Source organism: Saccostrea cucullata, unplaced genomic scaffold (genome assembly GCF_032062105.1).
Source record: "Saccostrea cucullata isolate Sc308-1 unplaced genomic scaffold, CSIRO_AGI_Scuc_v1 ctg6818, whole genome shotgun sequence".
In the NCBI taxonomy this organism is placed as follows: domain Eukaryota; kingdom Metazoa; phylum Mollusca; class Bivalvia; order Ostreida; family Ostreidae; genus Saccostrea; species Saccostrea cuccullata.
This window is the reverse complement of record NW_026939364.1, coordinates 24667-48813: the sequence shown is the minus strand read 5'-3', so window position 1 is coordinate 48813 and position 24147 is coordinate 24667. Positions and strand designations below refer to the sequence as shown.

Sequence of the window (24147 nt, the reverse complement as noted above, 5' to 3'; positions counted from 1 at the left end):
GCACTTTGAAAAAAATGTAAAGATTGATCAATATTCCTTCAAATAATCGGTATGATAAAAAAACAGATTCTGGTTTGATAATTTTTTCATGATAAAGTCACAGTAGGACCTGAGGTATTGACGTTTTTTAAAAATATTTAAGGTTTTGATAAAATAAAAGGGAAAATTAAAGGGTCTTGAAAAAAAGAGTGACGATTGTTTAAGTTCATTAATTCGTTTCGTCCTTTTTTTTTATTCTAGTCTTTGATAAGTAGATGTAAATGTGTATAGGGGGCACTAACAGAGGACAGCTTCAAGCAACTTAGCATTTATCATGATAAAAAGGGGCCAATTTGATTGTTCAAAACTATGAAAATTCTTTCACTCTCATACATTTTACTGTACTTAAAAATTTCTTGTTTTCATCTGTTTTAATTAGCTCATTTATTATTGAAAGTTTTCAACGTCATACCAGTGAGGTAAATACATAATTATATGAATGCTTTGAGTATAGCATAGACATCAAGACTGGGCGAAGGGCCAGGGGAGGGGATGGGGGGCTAAGCCCCCCATTTATTTTGGAAAGATATATACATCGTATAAGCATTGAAAATGCAGCATACCCTTTTTAGGTTCATTGCTCCCCTCTCCCGTTTGTTACCGACACCTATGTATTGGAAAGATAGAGATTTGGACTGAGGGATCTTATACCCGTCTTCTCCTCTTTTCGACAGGAGTAAATCAATTCATTTTTGAGGTTAGGGTTAGGCTTAGTTTTTTGAAAGATAAATAAGTAAAATAACAAATAAAATCTTTCCATGACTAAAATATGATTTTTTTTTTCAAAGCGCGTTAAGTGTCTCCATGGTAAAATATATTGATGTAGAATCTTAACGCACTTTGAAAATTTTTTTCAAAGTGCGTTGATATTGTTCCACTTTTAACGCACTTTGAAATTTTTTTTCAAAGTGCGTAATTTTTTCAAAGTGCGTTGCCACACCCGGTCCTATAGGTCAGATACCTATTTATGATGAAGTGATCCTTTGCTACTTAGTTGTTTGTTTTCAAGTTTTTGACGAAGCCAAGTTAGCCCGGAACCAAAAATTATGGTCATGATAAACGTTCCGGGTTGCAATTACTGAAAGATATTTTATATAATTTTGCTACTTAGTTGTTTCTTTTCCACTTTTTGACGAAGTCAAGTTAGCCCGGAACCAAAAATTATGGTCATGATAAACGTTTCGGGTTGCAATTACTCATAGATATTTCACATATTTTTGCTACTTAGTTGTTTCTTTTCAAGTTTTTGATGAAGGTAAGTTAGCCCGGAACCAAAAATTATGGTCTTAATAAACGTTCCGGGTTGCAATTACTGATAGATATTTCATATATTTTTGCTACTGGGTTGATTCTTTTGAAGTTTTTGACGAAGTCAAGTTAGCCCGGAACCAAAATTATTCAATATTTCCCCAGTAATACCCTGACCTTATTCAGAGGTTTCTTATGTGAAACCCGAAGTAGATCTACCCTGTGTTTTATAATTTATATTTATTGTTACGTTTCTTTGGATTGCATGAAGGCATCTTTTCTAAAGATTTAGGTGGCCGTGAAAACGGCCGTTTGTGTTTGTCTGAGACAAGGATAGGCTTAGGCTCTCTCGCCACGGATACGTCTGGCAAGCTGGATATCCTTTGGCATGATGGTCACTCTCTTGGCATGGATAGCACACAAGTTGGTATCCTCAAAAAGTCCGACAAGGTAGGCCTCGCTGGCTTCCTGGAGGGCCATGACGGCTGAGCTCTGGAAACGCAGATCGGTCTTGAAATCTTGAGCGATTTCACGGACAAGGCGCTGGAATGGGAGTTTCCTGATGAGCAATTCGGTGCTTTTCTGGTATCTCCTGATCTCACGGAGAGCAACAGTTCCTGGCCTGTATCTGTGAGGTTTCTTAACGCCACCGGTGGCTGGTGCGCTCTTACGGGCTGCCTTGGTAGCCAGCTGTTTTCGTGGGGCTTTGCCTCCTGTAGATTTTCTTGCAGTCTGCTTGGTACGTGCCATCTTCCCTGAATTCAGATAAAATGAATGACGAAGGACGAGTGTAGAATAGTTTTAGGGGAGATCCGTTCAATTCTGGACACGGGGTAATTCCGGACAAATAATACAGTCTTTCTCTTTTGTCTTATTTTTCGGTAATTCTGTATTGTTAATTATAAATAAATGAAGTACATTCGGAAAGCGGGTGTCATTGTTGTCTTTTTTAAAAACATTATAATGATTCTAGGTTATTCTGAATGCTATAATAACGTCAAAAGTTAGACTTTGGACTTTTATGTCAATGAAATCCATTAGGCGGCAAAATTTGATCAAATTAAGGGCAATCTGACATAGAATTAAAACAACAGCTAAGATAAATATTGATTTCCATTTATTATTATAAATTTCTTATGTAGAGAGCATATTTTTAAAAAGAAAAAATATGATGAATAATACAAAATAATGTTAATTTTTTCATTAAATTTATCAAACAATGTGTTCTGATTTCCCCCGCTAATTTTTTTCTAGGTGGGGGAATTCCGGACGCTGGTTTTATGGGTAGACAGACATTTCGGCCCATCGACACCTCGGCCTGTGACGGTTGACACCTATAGGCCTGGACGGGTCGACCCAAAATTATTGACACATCGGCCCATATTAAAGACCCAAGAAAAAGTTAGTCCAGTGTCTGAATTATTGTTTTTATTTAATTAATTACTCTTTCTGACGATTAAACAATTTTCTTCATAAAAATAAATTTGGGAAGGGGGAGGGCTCTATAATATCATTTCTATGCAAGTCCCTAACCGGCATCTCTCTCTCTCTCTCGTGAAAATGTGCAATATACATGCTAAGTAATGTAAAACAAGCATGCTTTGTCTAACAAAGTGGCATGTTGTTGGAATGTATTTTCTCACAATTTTTTTTTTCAAAGCACATATTGCTCTCCTGTCCGGATTTACCCCGCCTCTGTCCGGAATTACCCCATGTTGTCCGGACTTGCACTATTTCACCACCTGAATTCATTTTATTATCAGTAAAAGATATTTAATTGTGTTTCATGATGATATTCATTGCATTTTGTTGCCAAAAAGTGTTTCCATACTTTACCACTTGAAATCAGAGTGTGTTGAGTGTTTATTTTCGTTTGCTGGGTGTTACATATTAAAACATGACAAAAGTGTCCAGAATTGGACGGATCTCCCCTATACGGTTCCGTGGCTCGTGAATATTTTTTGATCAAGCTTCAAGATCAGCGCGCACGAAGTAAGGGTGTTTGTGATTGGTTCGGGATCTAGAAAGACACCTTGTGATTAGCCGCTTGTAGCGCGCTTCGATTGGTCTTAGCTGAAATCATTTCAATCCACCTTTTTGCACAGAATTTGTACTTTGTTAAAATCAATGTTTTGCTGTTTTAAAAAAGAATTTTAACAGACCCACTGGCTGAAAAAAAAGAAAAGTACAGTCACAGTAATTAGGACAATAACCGTGATGACAGACATTCAGCACTCACTTAAAATATTAATTCTATTATTATTTTTAATTGTTATTAATTATGATATCACATATAAACTTTCCTTATTTATTTCTTAAACCTTGATTTTCATTTAAGGTGTTCATGTGCTTTATAGCCATGGGAATACATAAATATTGAATAAATGAAATAAACAAGAGTTTGATGGCTCTTTACTGGTTAGCTTTCTTGGAATCTTGATATTTTGTTTTCACTTCTGCTTTGTGTATTCTTTGTATCAGTTATCCTCTTTAGCTTAAGATACTTTAATAAAAGCATTTATTTAAAAGTATTGTCAAACTTAAGGTCCAAGACCTTAAACCTTGATTATATTTAGAAATAATATTTTGAAGTGTGTCATCTGTACCATGTAAATAAACATGCAAATAAATGAGGGTGTTTCCATTTCAGGCATCTTTCAACCATGTAAAAGCTACAGGCCATTTGCATGAAAATTTGCAGTTGTAGAAATTAATGCAACAAAGTATGCACCCATTCATGCCCAGTGTGAGACATGAAAGTTATGGCCATAACACCTATACTCTGACTTGTGTATTGCATGATAGTTGAATTCTGAATTTCACAACCAGTGCATGAGTGTGGGGGGTTCTGTACATACACATATATAATGATTATATATTTATTTCTTTCACCTGAAAATAAAATGTTCATAAACTTTACTTACTGCTATATGTAAGTGTTTCAGGATATTAGAAGGAGAAAACATGCATGCCTTTATAATATGCCTGCAGGCTATTTTCAAACATTATTAATATATATGCATTCATCTCATAATACCAGTTCACCCTAGGTTTACAGTGCTATGGAGTTTCAATATGTAGAATGAGGGCATGTGTAAGATGATTTAGAAATTTTAACACTATATATCCTCTATTAGTTAGGTATAAGAGAATATCACACACACACGTTTCATTTACGACTGATATTGAGGCATCTTTTCTAAAAATGTGGGTAGCCCTGAAAAGGGCTTTTAATTTTTTTTTTTCTTTTTGGTTCAAGCAGACTGCTTATTTCTTGGCGGCTGCTTTCTTGGGAGTCTTGGTTTTCTTGGCTGCTGCCTTCTTGGGGGTCTTGGCCTTCTTGGGCTTGGCTGCTGCCTTCTTTGGTGACTTGGTGGCTGCCTTTTTCTTGGGGGACTTGGCTTTCTTGGGTCCGGCTGGTTTCTTGGCAGCTGCTGCCTTCTTCTTGGGTGTCTTGGCCTTCTTCTCTCCGGCTGGCTTCTTGGGCTTGGCGGCGGCCTTCTTGGGCTTGGCTGCCTTGGGTTTGGCAACTTTCTTGGCTTTAGGCTTCTTTTCGGTCTTGGGTTTGTCTCCAAGTTTGAAAGAGCCACTAGCGCCTGTGCCCTTTGCCTGCTTCAGAGCACCCTTTTTGACACCGTTCTTCAGGGCCATCTTCAGGTGGGCGTTGATAGAGTTAACATCGTTGCCTACTTTGTAGTTGGCCATGATGTACTTGAGAATGGCCTGTCGGGATGAGCCACCTCGTTCTTTCAGAGATGCAACGGCAGCGCTGATCATGTCAATGTACTTGGGGTGGGCAGCAGGCACCTTAGGCTTTGCGGCCTTCTTCTTGGCTGGGGACTTTGCTGGTGCGGCAGTATCGGCCATGGCTACTTGCGAGTGTAAAAACGTCGACTAACTTCTCAGGAACTGTGAACAGTGAAATAGTCAGGTCACACGCCTAGAAAACATCCAGTGTGTCGAGACGTCTGTATTTTTGTTCCTGCATGTGTGTTTCAATGTGGGTATTTGCACCCTTGCTGCAGCTTAAAGAAGGAACATCATCCCGATATACCAGAAGAATCTCCTACTCTATTAGTCTGTCTATCATTCTATCTATTTGCATTTTTAGATTGTTCTTATTGCAGTGTTCAAATTCAACAAAATAGGCCCCCAGACTGTCATGATTGAATTTCGTAAGATAAATTGTTCACTCGAAAGGACAGAATTCAGTAAAGATATCTAAATTTTTCTTAAAATACACATTTAAGAATGATGATTTGATTTTCCCGGCCTGTAATTATAATCAGTCCCCCCTCAAACTACGAGAAACACCCAACTAAGGACTATGTACTGTACTACACAGTGTTATGCCTGTACTAAACTGGCGCTGTGTGACTATGACAATGACTTTGTTCTCTAAAACGTACAATCTAATATAAATACATGATTGAATATTGTAGAAACGGGACAGGTAAAAATATGCAAACGCCATAAGAAAGGAGAGAGGGAGAGAGAGAGAGAGAGAGAGAGAGAGAGAGAGAGAGAGAGATGAAATAACATTATAATGCATGAAGGCAAATAAGTATAAATAAGCATTAAAGCAGTATTTCTAAAAATAATAATAATAATAAATGAATAAAAAAGAAAAAACAAAACAAAACAAAACAAAACAAAAAAAAAACAAAAACAAACAAAATATGTGTATACTTCTTAAGATTTCTTTGACAATGGACCGTGTAACACTTAACAATTCAAATCTCTAAAATTATTTAGAGTTTCAGAATGTTAATATAATAGTTCAAATTTCTTAATTTCAAAAACTCAGACTGATTTCGTATATTATAATTTTTAGTTCAAAAACCTAAACTTTCAAATTTCAAAACAGGTTTTAACATTTTGAGTTTTTGTATTTTTATCTTAAATATTCACACAACAAATATACTACAGTTCAGTGCCGTACATAAAAAGAGGAAAACTTGTTGGCCAAAATATTTAAAATTGCAAATGAAGTGTTTATAAGTATTATGAGGGTGTTGATTTTTCAAACGAAAACCAGAAATATATTTTGCTATCTTGTATTGGTCCCTGTAACACTTAACAATTCAAATTTCTAAAATGACTTAGAGTTTTTAAGAATGTTAATACTTTTGTTCTAAATTTCAAAAACTCAAAATGTTTTAGTATATTGAAATTTCATATTTTAGTTCAAAAATCTAAATTTTTCAATTTCCAAACAGGTTTTAGAATTTTAATGTTTTAGATTTTTACCTTAAATGTTCAAAATTCAAATTTCCAAAAACAAATTTTGTAATTCAAAATTGTCTTTTGGTTATTTGAAATTAGCTTCAAACTTCTAAAATCCAACTTTGAAACGCTTTAGATTTTGAGAAATTTAGAATGTTGATTCAAATGTTCTGATTTCAAATAACCTAAACACTTTAAGTTTTTAGAATTTTACTTTAGATATCCAAAGTTTAAACCAGGTACAATGTATATGGAATTTGATATTTTGGAGATTTAAAGTAAACTTCTAAAAACTCAAAATGTACAAAAGTGTTTTGATTATTTATAAAAAGTTCCATCTCCATTTCTAAACAAACGGTAGATTAAAAACTCAAAAGTTTAAAATACAAAATTTGCTTTTGGAAATCTGAATTTTGAATATTTAAGATAAAAATACAAAAACTCAAAATGTTAAAACCTGTTTTGAAATTTGAAAGTTTAGGTTTTTGAACTAAAAATTATAATATACGAAATCAGTCTGAGTTTTTGAAATTAAGAAATTTGAACTATTATATTAACATTCTGAAACTCTAAATAATTTTAGAGATTTGAATTGTTAAGTGTTACACGGTCCATTGTCAAAGAAATCTTAAGAAGTATACACATAGTTTGTTTGTTTTTGTTTTTTTTTTTGTTTGTTTTTTTTTTTTGTTTTGTTTTGTTTTTTTTTTTTTTTTGTTTTTTATTCATTTATTATTATTATTATTTTTAGAAATACTGCTTTAATGCTTATTTATACTTATTTGCCTTCATGCATTACAATGTTATTTCATCTCTCTCTCTCTCTCTCTCTCTCTCTCTCTCTCTCTCTCTCCTTTCTTATGGCGTTTGCATATTTTTACCTGTCCCGTTTCTACAATATTCAATCATGTATTTATATTAGATTGTACATTTTAGAGAACAAAGTCATTGTCATAGTCACACAGCGCCAGTTTAGTACAGGCATAACACTGTGTAGTACAGTACATAGTCCTTGGGTGTTTCTCGTAGTTTGAGGGGGAACTGATTATAATTACAGGCCGGGAAAATCAAATCATCATTCTTAAATGTGTATTTTAAGAAAAATTTAGATATCTTTACTGAATTCTGTCCTTTCGAGTGAACAATTTATCTTACGAAATTCAATCATGACAGTCTGGGGGCCTATTTTGTTGAATTTGAACACTGCAATAAGAACAATCTAAAAATGCAAATAGATAGAATGATAGACAGACTAATAGAGCAGGAGATTCTTCTGGTATATCGGGATGATGTTCCTTCTTTAAGCTGCAGCAAGGGTGCAAATACCCACATTGAAACACACATGCAGGAACAAAAATACAGACGTCTCGACACACTGGATGTTTTCTAGGCGGTCCGCGCTCGGTGTAAACAAAAACAGCAAGTGCGTGTGACCTGACTATTTCACTGTTCACAGTTCCTGAGAAGTTAGTCGACGTTTTTACACTCGCAAGTAGCCATGGCCGATACTGCCGCACCAGCAAAGTCCCCAGCCAAGAAGAAGGCCGCAAAGCCTAAGGTGCCTGCTGCCCACCCCAAGTACATTGACATGATCAGCGCTGCCGTTGCATCTCTGAAAGAACGAGGTGGCTCATCCCGACAGGCCATTCTCAAGTACATCATGGCCAACTACAAAGTAGGCAACGATGTTAACTCTATCAACGCCCACCTGAAGATGGCCCTGAAGAACGGTGTCAAAAAGGGTGCACTGAAGCAAGCAAAGGGCACAGGCGCTAGTGGCTCTTTCAAACTTGGAGACAAACCCAAGACCGAAAAGAAGCCTAAAGCCAAAAAAGTTGCCAAACCCAAGGCAGCCAAGCCCAAGAAGGCCGCCGCCAAGCCCAAGAAGCCAGCCGGAGAGAAGAAGGCCAAGACACCCAAGAAGAAGGCAGCAGCTGCCAAGAAACCAGCCGGACCCAAGAAAGCCAAGTCCCCCAAGAAAAAGGCAGCCCCCAAGTCACCAAAGAAGGCAGCAGCCAAGCCCAAGAAGGCCAAGACCCCCAAGAAGGCAGCAGCCAAGAAAACCAAGACTCCCAAGAAAGCAGCCGCCAAGAAATAAGCAGTCTGCTTGAACCAAAAAGAAAAAAAAAATTAAAAGCCCTTTTCAGGGCTACCCACATTTTTAGAAAAGATGCCTCAATATCAGTCGTAAATGAAACGTGTGTGTGTGATATTCTCCTATACCTAACTAATAGAGGATATATAGTGTTAAAATTTCTAAATCATCTTACACATGCCCTCATTCTACATATTGAAACTCCATAGCACTGTAAACCTAGGGTGAACTGGGATTATGAGATGAATGCATATTAATAATGTTTGAAAATAGCCTGCAGGCATATTATATAAAGGCATGCATGTTTTCTCCTTCTAATATCCTGAAACACTTACATATAGCAGTAAGTAAAGTTTATGAACATTTTATTTTCAGGTGAAAGAAATAAATATATAATCATTATATATATGTATGTACAGAACCCCCCACACTCATGCACTGGTTGTGAAATTCAGAATTCAACTATCATGCAATACACAAGTCAGAGTATAGGTGTTATGGCCATTATAACTTTCATGTCTCACACTGGGCATGAATGGGTGCATACTTTGTTGCATTAATTTCTACAACTGCGAATTTTCATGCAAATGGCCTGTAGCTTTTACATGGTTGAAAGATGCCTGAAATGGAAACACCCTCATTTATTTGCATGTTTATTTACATGGTACAGATGACACACTTCAATATTATATTATTTCTACATATAATCAGGGTCTAGGCCTTGGACCTTAAGTTTGACAATACTTTTAAATAAATGCTTTTATTAAAGTATCTTAAGCTAAAGAGGATAACTGATACAAAGAATACACAAAGCAGAAGTGAAAACAAATTATCAAGATTCCAAGAAAGCTAACCAGTAAAGAGCCATCAAACTCTTGTTTATTTCATTTATTCAATATTTATGTATTCCCATGGCTATAAAGCACATGAACACCTTAAATGAAAATCAAGGTTTAAGAAATAAATAAGGAAAGTTTATATGTGATATCATAATTAATAACAATTAAAAATAATAATAGAATTAATATTTTAAGTGAGTGCTGAATGTCTGTCATCACGGTTATTGTCCTAATTACTGTGACTGTACTTTTTTTTTTTTTTCAGCCAGTGGGTCTGTTAAAATTCTTTTTTAAAACAGCAAAACATTGATTTTAACGAAGTACAAATTCTGTGCAAAAAGGTGGATTGAAATGATTTCAGCTAAGACCAATCGAAGCGCGCTACAAGCGGCTAATCACAAGGTGTCTTTCTAGATCCCGAACCAATCACAAACACCCTTACTTCGTGCGCGCTGATCTTGAAGCTTGATCAAAAAATATTCACGAGCCACGGAACCGTATAAAACTATTCTACACTCGTCCTTCGTCATTCATTTTATCTGAATTCAGAGAAGATGGCACGTACCAAGCAGACTGCAAGAAAATCTACAGGAGGCAAAGCCCCACGAAAACAGCTGGCTACCAAGGCAGCCCGTAAGAGCGCACCAGCCACCGGTGGCGTTAAGAAACCTCACAGATACAGGCCAGGAACTGTTGCTCTCCGTGAGATCAGGAGATACCAGAAAAGCACCGAATTGCTCATCAGGAAACTCCCATTCCAGCGCCTTGTCCGTGAAATCGCTCAAGATTTCAAGACCGATCTGCGTTTCCAGAGCTCAGCCGTCATGGCCCTCCAGGAAGCCAGCGAGGCCTACCTTGTCGGACTTTTTGAGGATACCAACTTGTGTGCTATCCATGCCAAGAGAGTGACCATCATGCCAAAGGATATCCAGCTTGCCAGACGTATCCGTGGCGAGAGAGCCTAAGCCTATCCTTGTCTCAGACAAACACAAACGGCCGTTTTCACGGCCACCTAAATCTTTAGAAAAGATGCCTTCATGCAATCCAAAGAAACGTAACAATAAATATAAATTATAAAACACAGGGTAGATCTACTTCGGGTTTCACATAAGAAACCTCTGAATAAGGTCAGGGTATTACTGGGGAAATATAGAATAAAAATTATTGTATTTAGGAAAGTACACAGAAATATACCGGCTAAAATGACGACAGTTTGCAGTCGTATTATTGTTAATGAACAAGCGAGTGTCTCGCACACACACGAAACAAAACAAACAAACAAAAAACACCCTTACACACATTCATTCAGCAGTGTAGAAATAACACAAATGCATCTGATAACATTGATTCATCAAAAGAAGGGAATAATGAAGAAAAACACTCGTATGTCTCTTGTGTATTTCACGTACAAATGACAGATTAATTGTATTTATTAGTCACATTATGCAGAAATATGAATACATCTTGCTTATTCGGATAGAGAGAGAGAGTGTGTGTGTACAAACAATAAAACATTGAATGCTGCTTTTAAAGGAAAATTGAGAAATACTATGACAAAGTTAGTTTATTGATCTCCATTCAACAATTGTGATTTAACCCTTTATACATTGATTATAAAAAACCTATAAAATTTTATTTCATTTTTGTTTGTCTGTTTCTTTCTGGGTTTTTTAATGACACATTCGTTAAATATGTATATAGTGGTGTCAGGTTTAATTCAGATTATTGGTTTTAATGTAATACTCGGATTAAAAAAAATAAATAAATAAAATAAATAAATAAATAAATAAATAAATAAAAAAGAAAGAAAGAAAGAAACCAACCAAACAAAGAAAAAAGTAACAAAATTCCTATCAATAAATATTTAAAAAATCGAAAAATTGAATTATATCTTAATATTGAACGATAAAATATGGAAAGGCTGATTTTTATGATGGCTTAAAAATATGGGACACGGTTTAGTAGCAGCTCAAGGGCATACAAATGTAAACAAAAACATACGTAAGGCGCGCAGAGCGTAAACCAATCGCGCTGTGGCTTTCAGTGTGCTTTCGAGACTTGCCGAGTTTTCAAGACATTGTAGTTTCTAGCGCGTCGTGTAGTGACTGCTATATATACCGTGATCCCGTCGTGTTAGAACATTTCAGAAGATTATCTACTGAGAGCTGAACTATGTCTGGACGTGGTAAAGGAGGAAAAGGTCTTGGAAAGGGGGGCGCTAAGCGTCACAGGAAGGTCCTGAGAGATAACATCCAGGGTATTACCAAACCCGCCATCCGTCGTCTTGCACGCAGAGGTGGAGTCAAACGTATCTCTGGACTCATCTACGAAGAAACCCGTGGTGTCCTGAAAGTTTTCCTTGAGAATGTCATTCGTGATGCTGTCACCTACACAGAGCACGCCAAGAGGAAGACTGTCACAGCCATGGACGTTGTCTATGCCCTGAAGAGACAAGGACGTACCCTCTACGGATTCGGTGGTTAGATACCCCTATGAGCATTTGCTTTTGAAGAAGCAACAACAAACGGCCGTTTTCACGGCCACCCAAATTCTTAGAAAAGATGCCTCTAAACAGACGTGTAAAAAGAAACGTGTGTGTTAATAACTTGACAGTTCTTTGTTAAATTATATAATTGTCAACAAATATATGTTACTGGAATGGGGCATAACATAGCTAGTCCTGCAGTAACTAGTTCACAGGGTAGGGAAAACAAAACTAATTATTTTTTTATGTTCCTATAATCCGAATATAATTGATTTACATTTTATACCATGTCTCCTTTCTGATTTTCAAAGAGGGGGCCGGGTTGAGAGAGAAAACATCCCCCCCTCCCCTAATTGTTAAAATGCATATGATATTCTACAAAGACACATCAAGTACACACAGCAAATTAAACAACGCATAGGGTTAGCTATCGTTACAGCTTTCTAAGACTTGTTGATCAAAGAGACTTTAAAAAAAAAAAATGAATAGATAAATACAACTCTGCACACAACTCTTCTGGTCAATTCTATTCTGACAAGGAAGCAAGAGTTATCCTTCTTGTCATAAACTTCATATTCCTTGAAGTGATTAGATGCTGATTTTTCCTCAACATTTGACCCTTTCATCAATAAATTTATATATAAATTCACAGTTGTCTTTTTTTCTTTTTGGTTCTTCTTCACTTTATTATATTTGCATCCAAAGCCAACACAAGGTACAACAACATTGACATGGTTATTTTTTTTCAAAAGAAACAAAAACATCTATTTCTAAAAACCAGCATGGTTTAATAATGTGATGAATCTTGGTCCTCATCCATGTGGGAAACAAACAAATGCACACACACACATAAAAAGCAAAATGTTAAGCGAGATGACATTTTTATAGGCTAACGTGTGAAACACTAGGATTCATATATTTATTTATTTCATAACATAATATATACATATCCAATATGATCCTGGTACATTTTGCGTTGAAATAATAAATACTAATGTATTCATATAATGAATTGCTAACATGCAATGGGTTTCTTTTCTTGTTCTCAAATTTTCCCCTGAAATACACTTTATATATGAAGACCTTTTTCTCATGCTCTCAGCTTTCATGTCCTGTGAAGATAACCTGTAATGGGTAATGTATTTTGTTTTTTGCATTGTTGAAGGGGTTACTCTTCGCCAGTACACACAATAAGGCATGTATTGAGACAGGTAAGTATAAAACTCGTTTTATTTTACAAAAATCCTATACACTTTACAGCTGATTGATAACTTTTTTTATTTATTTATTTATTTTTTTTAAATGTTTTATTATTTTTTCCTCATATAGTTTCACTGACCTTTAAGCTCACCCAGTGATGTGATTCTGCATATATAAGAGTGTCATATTAAAGTGTATATTACATATTCATACATTGTCATACACAATGTATGTCAAAAACTCCTTTCTCTTTGCTACACGACTCGGACAACTGCAAAATATTTGTATAATTATGATATCATGGTACTCAGAGAACGAAAACAAAAAGAGTCGATGAATGTACGAGAAACTTTCTTAAAATCTGTCTCAGACATATGTAACAATTTCCCTAATCTTGATTTTGATGAGAAGTAATATGGCTTTTTACAAATGAAGATGAGACAATCTTAAGATTACTAAGTCAATTCATATCAAAATATTGTATATGATTTTTGAATATTACTATGTTGTATTTACAATATTTGCATACCACCATGGGTAAATTGTTTTAATGTTTCATTATGTACATTGTCTCTATTTTATGTAATAATATACTTGTATCTGTGTTATGCCCCCAGTGGGACCATGATTGGAAATAAATAAATTCTATTCTATTCTGTATCTCAGAACAGCAGTGAAAACTGCTTTCAGAGTGACAGCCTGTGAACTTGTTACAGTGCTACAGAATATTACTATGCTGCCTAAGTATCATCATTTAATAAATACTTTAATCAAGATCCCCGACTTACTGTGTGTACTGGCCCTAAGACAGATTTGTTTTCGTATGTGATAATCATGTTAATAAATTGTTCTGTGGGGCCCTTGACTTGATATTTTTTTTGTTTTGTTTTGTTTTCTTTTATTCACTGTCTGTAAATATTTAATGTACATAAATGAAGGGCATTAAATATTCAAGTATTCTTCTGAATACTGTGTTTTGTGTGTGTCTAAGTGAGTTTGTTGGTGTTACTAAACACTAATAATTCATAATTGTTATATATTATAAACGAAAGCAACAATTTAATACTAATGTTACTTAGAAATGAATAAAATAATTCAACAAGGTAAACACAACCCATAAACACCTTATACACATTCGTTTCTCAAGACCGTAATGCAGGCATCTTTTCGAAAAATTTGGGTGGCCCTGAAAAGGGCCGTTTTGTTTTGATGAACTACAAAGTTGCAGTTTACTTGCTGCTGGTGTATTTGGTGACAGCCTTGGTTCCCTCAGAGACGGCGTGTTTGGCCAATTCACCGGGCAGGAGGAGACGGACAGCGGTCTGGATCTCTCTGCTGGTGATGGTTGATCGCTTGTTGTAGTGAGCGAGTCGGGAGGCCTCGGCAGCGATTCTCTCAAAGATGTCATTGACAAAAGAGTTCATGATGCTCATGGCCTTGCTGGAAACACCAGTGTCTGGGTGGACCTGTTTCAACACCTTGTAGATGTAGATGGCGTAGGATTCCCTCCTCTTCCTGCGCTTTTTCTTGTCCCCAGTTCTCTGGGCCTTGGCCTTGGTGGCTGCTTTCTTAGCTCCTTTAGATCCGACTTTGGGTGGCATGTTGACAGAATGTGTACAAACTGAAAACTATGAGTGTCGATTCGCGCTTCGCTGCTTATATATCGCACGGACGGATAACGGCGGACAAGTACAGTACGAACCCTCGAGAAAACTAGTGTTGTTCGGCGCGCGACAAAGTGTGTAAGATACGGTCGTGCCGATTGGCTACACATTTCAATCCGCCTGCGTGTTTAAATAGGGTCTCGAAGGCAGTTTATGTTATTCGTTGATTTCCTATCTTGAGCGTCAACTACTCGTAACTATTCAAAGATGTCAGGACGTGGTAAAGGAGGCAAAGTGAAGGGAAAGGCCAAGAGCCGATCATCCCGTGCCGGACTTCAGTTCCCCGTGGGTCGTATCCACCGTCTGCTGAGGAAAGGCAACTACGCCGAGAGAGTGGGAGCCGGTGCCCCCGTGTACCTGGCCGCCGTTCTTGAATACTTGGCCGCCGAAGTCTTGGAGTTGGCAGGCAACGCCGCCCGCGACAACAAGAAGACCAGAATCATCCCCCGTCATCTGCAGCTGGCCATCCGCAACGACGAGGAGTTGAACAAACTGCTGTCCGGCGTGACCATCGCCCAGGGTGGTGTCCTGCCCAACATCCAGGCCGTGCTCCTCCCCAAGAAGACCCAGAAGTCCGCCAGCAAGTAAAAAGTCTGTCTAGGACTTTGAAAATAAACCAAACGGCCGTTTTCACGGCCACCCAAATTTTTCGAAAAGATGCCTCTATCAGAGCATAATTTAAGAAACGAAATGTGTATACTATATTCAAAGAATGCTGCAGCACTATAAGTATAAACGACATGTCATGTGTTTTTTTCCCAATCAAGAAAATTGACAGTCAGATCTGTGCCAATATTAAGTAAGGCAAAGGGTCACTTTTTGTCCAATTTTGTATTTCATTACTTAAACCAGAAGATGTGTACATGTAGTTATTTTCTTTTACTTAAAAAGCTCATTTAATTTTAAGTAAAAGATAGTTCATCACTTAAAACATCAGCTCTAAAATTCAAGATCAGTGTTTATAGTGAGTATGTTACTTAAATTCTCGTTTCTCACTTCAATATATTAATATATATTTTTAACATATCGATGCCGATCAGATTATCAAGAAAGACTCTTTGTGGTAAAATCTGTCAAGAATTATTGTTACACCACTGATTTTACAAAATGTTGTTGCTGTTGTTTTTGTATAATGAAATATATGGAGAGAAAAAAAATAACAAATTATATTCACTTTTGGCACACATCTGTGCATGGTCATATCAAAGTGAGTCTTAATTGCAGTTGTATGCTACTGATTACATTGCAAATTCCAATTTTTATATTAAAATTTGGGAAATAGTCTTGTCTCAACATCCTGAAAGCAAAATGATAAACAAATCCCTGAGAATAAACTGTAAAATTGTCAAGGCAAACATTTCTAACTTCAAATGACTATGATTTCTCTAGTAAATAAGAGTCTTAATTTTTTAATTTTATGGTGCTTAAGTCATTTTAAAAATGGGCTACAAATACATGTAACGCTACAATAATATTTTACAAAATTTCCATTTATTTTCTAGAATTTTGTTTGCAGTTTCTTCTGCATATTAATTTCACAACTATTTAATATGATGTAATTCTGTGATCATTTTAACACCTGCTCAAAACAGAGATACATGTGTTGAGTATATTCTGTTGAGACATTTCAGCATTTTTCTTTTTTCTTGGCGTGTCATCTAAGTGTAGGTGAGTGATCTATTAGAGTGACATGTGTTAAAAGTGAGAAACATTCAATGTCAATTTTTAGGAAGTTGAAACACCAGGGCCACGTTGAAAAACAAACTTATTAAAATGTATAATATATGTACATAAAGTATAGAAGGGAGTACAGGACAAGAAATTTGGGGGGAAATCGAATCGTGCTTGAATTTATCTCACAATATTAATATTTACAGTTGAAATAAATGGCGTACAGATAAATGAAATCAGGATTCACTTAAATGGTTATTAACTGTGTATACATTATAGTTGTTACGTACAATGTCATACATGAGGTTTATAACAGTAATAATGATAAGCTATAAACTATGCGGAAAGTATTTTATAGATGACTCTGTTTTTGGCTAATTTAAGGACGACACAACAAATATACTACAGTTCAGTGCCGTACATAAAAAGAGGAAAACTTGTTGGCCAAAATATTTAAAATTGCAAATGAAGTGTTTATAAGTATTATGAGGGTGTTGATTTTTCAAACGAAAACCAGAAATATATTTTGCTATCTTGTATTGGTCCCTGTAACACTTAACAATTCAAATTTCTAAAATGACTTAGAGTTTTTAAGAATGTTAATACTTTTGTTCTAAATTTCAAAAACTCAAAATGTTTTAGTATATTGAAATTTCATATTTTAGTTCAAAAATCTAAATACCTTAAATGTTCCAAATTCAAATTTCAAAAAACAAATTTTGTAATTCAAAATTGTCTTTTGGTTATTTGAAATTAGCTTCAAACTTCTAAAATCCAACTTTGAAACGCTTTAGATTTTGAGAAATTTAGAATGTTGATTCAAATGTTCTGATTTCAAATAACCTAAACACTTTGAGTTTTTAGAATGTTACTTTAGATATCCAAAGTTTAAACCAGGTACAATGTATATGGAATTTGATATTTTGGAGATTTAAAGTAAACTTCTAAAAACTCAAAATGTACAAAAGTGTTTTGATTATTTATAAAAAGTTCCATTAATATTTCTAAACAAACGGTAGATTAAAAACTCAAAAGTTTAAAATACAAAATTTGCTTTTGGAAATCTGAATTTTGAATATTTAAGATAAAAATACAAAAACTCAAAATGTTAAAACCTGTTTTGAAATTTGAAAGTTTAGGTTTTTGAACTAAAAATTATAATATACGAAATCAGTCTGAGTTTTTGAAATTAAGAAATTTGAACTATTATATTAACATTTTTAAACTCTAAATAATTTTAGAGATTTGAATTGTTAAGTGTTACATTGTACATTGTCAAAGAAATCTTAAGAAGTATACACATAGTTTGTTTGTTTTTGTGTTTTTTTTTGTTTGTTTTTTTTTTTTGTTTTGTTTTGTTTTTTTTTTTTTTATTTTTTATTCATTTATTATTATTATTATTTTTATAAATAATGCTTTAATGCTTATTTATACTTATTTGCCTTCATGCATTAACAATGTTATTTCATCTCTCTCTCTCTCTCTCTCTCTCTCTCTCTCTCTCTCTCTCTCTTCTCCTTAATGGCGTTTGCATATTTTTACCTGTCAGATTTATATTCAATCATGTATTTATATTAGATTGTACATTTTAGAGAACAAAGTCATTGTCATAGTCACACAGCGCCACACACAGGCATAACACTGTGTAGTACAGTACATAGTCACACTGGGTGTTTTCTTTGAGGGGGTCCAGGCCGGGTAAATCAAATCATCATTCTTAAATGTGTATTTTACTTTAGTATCACAGTTCTGTCCTTTCGAGTGAACAATTTTACACTCGTAAGTAGCCATTCAATCATGACCAGCAAAGTCCCCAATTTGAACACTGCAATAAGAACAATCTAAAAATGCAAATAGATAGAATGATAGACAGACTAATAGAGCAAGATTCATTGATATCGATGATGTTGCCTTCTTCTAAGCTGCAAGAACGGGTGCAAATACCCACATTGAAACACACATGCAGGCCAACTAAAAATACAACGATGTCTCGACACACTGGATGTTTTCTATGGCCCGAAGAATGGTGTAAACAAAAACAGCAAGTGCAAAGGTGCACAGGCGCTATTTCACTTTCAAACTTGGAAGTTACAAACCCAACACTCGCAAGTAGAATGGCCTAAAGCCAAAAAAGTCCCCAGCCAAAAGAAGGCCGCAAAGCCTAAGGTGCCTGCTGCCCACCCCAAGTACATTGACATGAGAAGCGCTGCCGTTGCATCTCTGAAAGAAGGCAGCAGCTGCCAAGAAACCATCCCGACAGGCCATTCTCAAGTACAAAGGCATGGCCAACTACAAAGAAGGCAGCAGCCAAGTTAAGAATCAACGCCCACCTGAAGATGGCCCTGAAGAACGGTGTCAAAAAGGGTGCCTGAAGCAAGCAAAAGGCACAGGCGCTAGTGGCTCTTTCAAACTTGGAGACAAACCCAAAAAAAAAGCCTAAAGCCCTTTTCAGTTGCTAAACCCAAGGCAGCCAAGCCCAAGAAGATGCCGCCAAGCCCATCCAGCCGGAGAGAAAAGGTGTGAAATTCTCTTATGTCTAAGGCAGTATAGAAACCAGTGTTAAAATTTCTAAATCATCTTACAAATGCCCCATTGTACATACCAAAACTCAGCCAAGCACTGAAAACCCAGGGTGAACTGGCATGATAGCCAAATCAATATAATCACACATTAATGTTTGAAATTAGCCTGCAGGCATATTACTATATTCTCCTTGAATATCCTGAAACACTTAAAAAAAAGTAAAATTTATGAACATTTTATTTTCAGGTTAAAAAAAAATATCAGATATATATATATGTGTGTGATCATTCTCAACTATTTTAAATCATGCAATATATAGTCTGAATAGGTTTATGCCCATAACATCTCACATGCCTCACACTCGGCATAAAACTCCATAGCACTGCAAACTTTGTTGCATTAATTATGAGATGAATGCATATTAATAAATGTCCCGTAGCTTTTACATGGTTAAAAGATGCCTGAGAGCTAAACACCCTCATTTAATTACAGGTTTATTTACATATTTTATTTTCAGATGACACAAAATCAATATATATTATTATATATATATAATCAGGGTCTAGGTCTTGGACCTTAAGTTTGACAATACTTTAAATGTTCCTATTAAAGTCTCTTAAGCTTAAGAGGATAACTAATACAGAGAACACACAAAGCAGAAGTGAAAACAAATATCAAGTTCACACTGGGCATGAATGGGTGCATACTTTGTTGCAAACCTTTGATCTGAGTTTTTTCATTTATTCAATATTTATGTATTTACATGGCTATGCACATGAACAGGGATGGTAAAACTTCACTGTTTCCTGCATGTTTATTGAAATCCAATGTTCAAGAAATACACACTAAAAATATTTTACATGTCATGTTAATTACAATTAATAACAATTAAAACTAATAATTGAATTCAATATTTTTAAATGAATGCTTTTATGTCTAAAGTCATCACGGTAAAGAGGATTGTCCTAATTATTGTGACTGTAAATTTTTTTAGCCAGTGGGTCTCTTAAAATTATTTTCAATAACAGCAAAACATTGATTTTTCCAATATTTATGTATTCTGTGCAAAAAGGTGGATGAAATGATTTCAGCTAATGAAAATCAAGCGCGCTATAAGCGGCTAATCATATGTGTATCATAATTAATAACAATTAAAAATAATAATACAATTAATATTTAAGTGAGTCTATGAATGTCTGTCATCACGGTTATTGCGCGCTGATTTCGAAGCTTTTTTAACGAAATCAAAATATATTCACGAGCCACGGAACCGTATAAAACTATACTACACTCGGCATTCGTCATTCATTTTATCTGAATTCAGAGAAGATGGCACGTACCAAGCAGACTGCAAGAAAATCTACAGGAGGCAAGGCCCCACGAAAACAGCTGGCTACCAAGGCAGCCCGTAAGAGCGCACCAGCCACCGGTGGCGTTAAGAAACCTCACAGATACAGGCCAGGAACTGTTGCTCTCCGTGAGATCAGGAGATACCAGAAGAGCACCGAATTGCTCATCAGGAAACTCCCATTCCAGCGCCTTGTGCGTGAAATCGCTCAGGATTTCAAGACCGATCTGCGTTTCCAGAGCTCAGCCGTCATGGCCCTCCAGGAAGCCAGCGAGGCCTACCTCGTCGGACTTTTTGAGGATACTAACTTGTGTGCTATCCATGCCAAGAGAGTGACCATCATGCCAAAGGATATCCAGCTTGCCAGACGTATCCGTGGCGAGAGAGCCTAAGCTTATCCTTGTCTCAGACAAACACAAACGGCCGTTTTCACGGCCACCAAAATCTTTAGAAAAGATGCCTTCATGCAATCCTAAGAAACGTAACAATATATAAAACACGGGGTAAATCTACTACAGGTTTCACCTATTAACCTCTGAATAAGGTCTGGGGATTACTGGGGAAATATTGAATGAAAATTATTTATTGTATTTAGGAAAGTACACAGGAATAACATTACGACAGTTTTGCAGTCGTATTATTGTTAATGAACAAGCGAGTGTCTCGCACAAACACGAAAAAACAAACAAACAAAAAACACCCTTACACACATTCATTCAACGGTGTAGAAATAACACAAAGGCATCTGATAACATTGATTCATCAAAAGAAGGGAATATGAAGGAAAAAAAACCGTCTCTTGTGTATTTCACGTACAAATGACAATTGTATTTATTAGTCAATTATGTAGAAATATGAATACATCTTGCTTATTCGGATAGACAGAAAGAGTACAAACAATAAAACATTGAATAATATGACAAAGTTAGTTTATTGAACTCCATTCACGAATGATTGTGATTTAATCCTAGATACATTGATTATACTTTTTTTTTCCTACCTCGATCATTACAACAATAAAAATATGGTGAGAGAGAGAGAGAGAGAAACAAATAAACATAAAATTTGTGCATTCCCTGACAACCTATAATATTAAAAGTTCACTTCATTCCTTTTCTTCCGTTTTTTTTTTGTTTTTGTTTTGTTTTTTGTTTTTTAATGATACACTTGTTAAATTTTTATATCGTGGTTTCAAATTAAATTCTGATTATTGGTTATAATGTAATACTCTGATAAAAGAAAGAAAGAAAGAAAGAAACCAACCAACAAAGAAAAAGTAATAATTATCCTATGAATATAAATATTAAATCGAAATATAAAATAACTGGTATATTCTAAATATTGAACAATAGTTATGGAAAGGCTGAAATTATGATGGCTTAAAAATACGTGACACGGTTTAGTAGCAGCTCAAGGGTATACAAACGTAAACAAAAACATATGTAAGGCGCGCAGAGCGTAAACCAATCGCGCTGTGGCTTTCAAGTGTGCTTTCGGGACTTGCCGAGTTTTCAAGACATTGTAGTTTCTAGCGCGTCGTGTAGTGACTGCTATATATACCGTGATTCTCGTCGTGACAGAGCATTTCAGAAGATTATCTACTGAGAGCTGAACTATGTCTGGACGTGGTAAAGGAGGAAAAGGTCTTGGAAAGGGGGGCGCTAAGCGTCACAGGAAGGTCCTGAGAGATAACATCCAGGGTATTACCAAACCCGCCATCCGTCGTCTTGCACGCAGAGGTGGAGTCAAACGTATCTCTGGACTCATCTACGAAGAAACCCGTGGTGTCCTGAAAGTTTTCCTTGAGAATGTCATTCGTGATGCTGTCACCTACACAGAGCACGCCAAGAGGAAGACTGTCACAGCCATGGACGTTGTCTATGCCCTGAAGAGACAAGGACGTACCCTCTACGGATTCGGTGGTTAGATACCCCTATGAACATTTGCTTTTGAAGAAGCAACAACAAACGGCCGTTTTCACGGCCACCCAAATTCTTAGAAAAGATGCCTCTAAACAGACGTGTAAAAAAGAAACGTGTGTGTTAATAGCTGGGCAGTTAGTTCTATGTAAAATTATTAATTGTCAAGAAATATACCGTATGTTACTGGAATTAGGCGTAACATAGTTGGGTTACTATTCCTGCAGTAACTTGTTCACAGGAAAACAAAACAGTAGTTATTGTTTTATGTTCTTATAATCCGATTATAATTTATTTAACATTTTATGCCAATGTCTCATTTCTGATCTTCAAAGAGGGGCCCAGGTTGAGAGAGACCCCCCCCCCCTCATTGTTAAAATCCAATTGATAATCTCCAAAGACACATCGAGTACACACGGCAAATTAAACGACATGTAGGGGTTAGCTATCGTTACAGCTTTGTAATACTTGTTGATCAACGAAACTTTATAAAAATAAAATAAAAACAAAAAAAAATTCAAGAGCCCAAGTAGTGTGCATACAACTCTTCTGGTCAATTCCACTCTGACAAGGAAGCAAGAGTTATCCTTCTTGTCATAGGCTCCATATTCCTTGAAGTGATTAGATGCTGATTTTCCCTTAAAGGTACTTGGACACAGATTTGAAGTTAATTTTTTCTGTATAATATCACGAATTATATATTTTAATACCATTTCACACAAAAATTAAAAAAATTTTATATTAAAAAGATATTAAAACTTTAAATTTTTTGGCCGGTTTGATTGACACATCCTTGCACTTTCACAATTTTTAACTTTATTCTTTATCCTTAGGAAAAATGGCAATCTTTATTATATATTAAAACAAATCCAGAAAAATAATTTTATTCAGAGTAGAAATGTTAGAAAGCAAAACTCCTTCACAAGTATCGTCATTCCGTTGTGTACAGAGTTTAGCAAATCGAACACACTCGTGTTATGTACACAGTTTTTGTAAACAAGGCAAGAGCGTCTACGTTCGGTGGTTAAACCCCTATGAGCATTTGCTTTTGAAGTTATTGTTTGGTGTTTACGATTCACCGGGTGCGTTTAATTGCCAAAGTCTGCTCAACAACTGCACGGACTGACAATACATTGTGTGTTTGTTTTGCTTTCGAACATGTCTACTCTTAATTTTCTGGATTATAGTATTAATATTTTTCATTAATACACAAGAAATTGTCATTTTTCCTAAGGATTAAGAATAAAGTTAAAATTTGTGAAAGTGCAAGGACACATAAAAAAAAAATAAAAATTTTAATAACTTATAAATGAAATAAGATTTTTAATTAATTTTTGTGTGAAATGCTATTAAAATATATAAGTCGTAATATTATAGATGAAAAAATTACCTTCAAATCTGTGTCCAAGTACCTTTAACATTTAACCCTTTTAACAATATAAAAATTATATTAATTCACAGTTGCCTGTTTTTCTTTTTGATTTTTCTTCACTTTATTATATTTGCATCCAAATCCAACACATGGTACAACAACAATGACATGGGTTTTTTTTGTTTTCAAAAGAAACAAAAACATATATATTTTTGAAAACCAGCATGGTTTAATAATGTGATGAATCTTGATCCTCATCCATGTGAGAAACATGCATACACATAAAAAAACAAAATGTTAAGCGAGATGACATTTTTATAGGCTAACGTGTGAAACACTAGTTCCTAGGATTCATATATCTATTTATTTCATAACATAATATATACATATCCCATATCATCCTTGCACATTTTCCAGTAGAAATAATGAATGCTATCATAATGAATTTCTAACATGCAATGCATTTCTTTTCTCTTTCTCAAACTTTCCCCTCAGTGAAAAACAATTTATCAATAAAT

At 35.4% G+C, this 24147-nt stretch overlaps 8 protein-coding genes across 8 annotated transcripts; 5 read left to right on the top strand and 3 right to left on the bottom strand.

Moving 5' to 3' along the window:
• Positions 1 to 1452: 1452 nt before the first annotated feature.
• On the bottom strand, positions 1453 to 2037 carry LOC134252955 (histone H3). The gene has a single exon (XM_062735487.1). It carries the CDS (start codon positions 2035 to 2037, stop codon positions 1627 to 1629), a length of 411 nt encoding a protein of 136 aa, XP_062591471.1. The 3' UTR covers positions 1453 to 1626.
• A 2302-nt stretch (positions 2038 to 4339) lies between these two features.
• Positions 4340 to 5212, bottom strand: LOC134252949 (histone H1-delta-like). Its single transcript, XM_062735481.1, has one exon. The coding sequence runs from the start codon at positions 5152 to 5154 to the stop codon at positions 4555 to 4557; it is 600 nt and encodes a 199-aa protein (XP_062591465.1). The 5' UTR covers positions 5155 to 5212; the 3' UTR covers positions 4340 to 4554.
• Positions 5213 to 7953: 2741 nt separating this feature from the next.
• On the top strand, positions 7954 to 8661 carry LOC134252948 (histone H1-delta-like). Its single transcript, XM_062735479.1, has one exon. The coding sequence runs from the start codon at positions 8012 to 8014 to the stop codon at positions 8609 to 8611; it is 600 nt and encodes a 199-aa protein (XP_062591463.1). The 5' UTR covers positions 7954 to 8011; the 3' UTR covers positions 8612 to 8661.
• A 1061-nt stretch (positions 8662 to 9722) lies between these two features.
• LOC134252954 (uncharacterized) lies at positions 9723 to 20831 on the top strand. The gene is made up of 6 exons (XM_062735486.1): positions 9723 to 10409; positions 10622 to 10625; positions 11639 to 11926; positions 14495 to 14628; positions 15004 to 15376; positions 20315 to 20831. Exons 1-6 carry the CDS (start codon positions 10002 to 10004, stop codon positions 20728 to 20730), a joined length of 1623 nt encoding a protein of 540 aa, XP_062591470.1. The 5' UTR covers positions 9723 to 10001; the 3' UTR covers positions 20731 to 20831.
• On the top strand, positions 11550 to 12158 carry LOC134252952 (histone H4). Its single transcript, XM_062735484.1, has one exon. It carries the CDS (start codon positions 11620 to 11622, stop codon positions 11929 to 11931), a length of 312 nt encoding a protein of 103 aa, XP_062591468.1. The 5' UTR covers positions 11550 to 11619; the 3' UTR covers positions 11932 to 12158.
• LOC134252951 (histone H2B-like) lies at positions 13860 to 14930 on the bottom strand. The gene has a single exon (XM_062735483.1). The coding sequence runs from the start codon at positions 14731 to 14733 to the stop codon at positions 14362 to 14364; it is 372 nt and encodes a 123-aa protein (XP_062591467.1). The 5' UTR covers positions 14734 to 14930; the 3' UTR covers positions 13860 to 14361.
• Positions 14969 to 15534, top strand: LOC134252950 (histone H2A). The gene has a single exon (XM_062735482.1). The coding sequence runs from the start codon at positions 15004 to 15006 to the stop codon at positions 15382 to 15384; it is 381 nt and encodes a 126-aa protein (XP_062591466.1). The 5' UTR covers positions 14969 to 15003; the 3' UTR covers positions 15385 to 15534.
• Positions 20832 to 21924: 1093 nt separating the features above from the next.
• Positions 21925 to 22389, top strand: LOC134252953 (histone H4). The gene has a single exon (XM_062735485.1). It carries the CDS (start codon positions 21954 to 21956, stop codon positions 22263 to 22265), a length of 312 nt encoding a protein of 103 aa, XP_062591469.1. The 5' UTR covers positions 21925 to 21953; the 3' UTR covers positions 22266 to 22389.
• The last annotated feature ends 1758 nt before the right edge of the window (positions 22390 to 24147 follow it).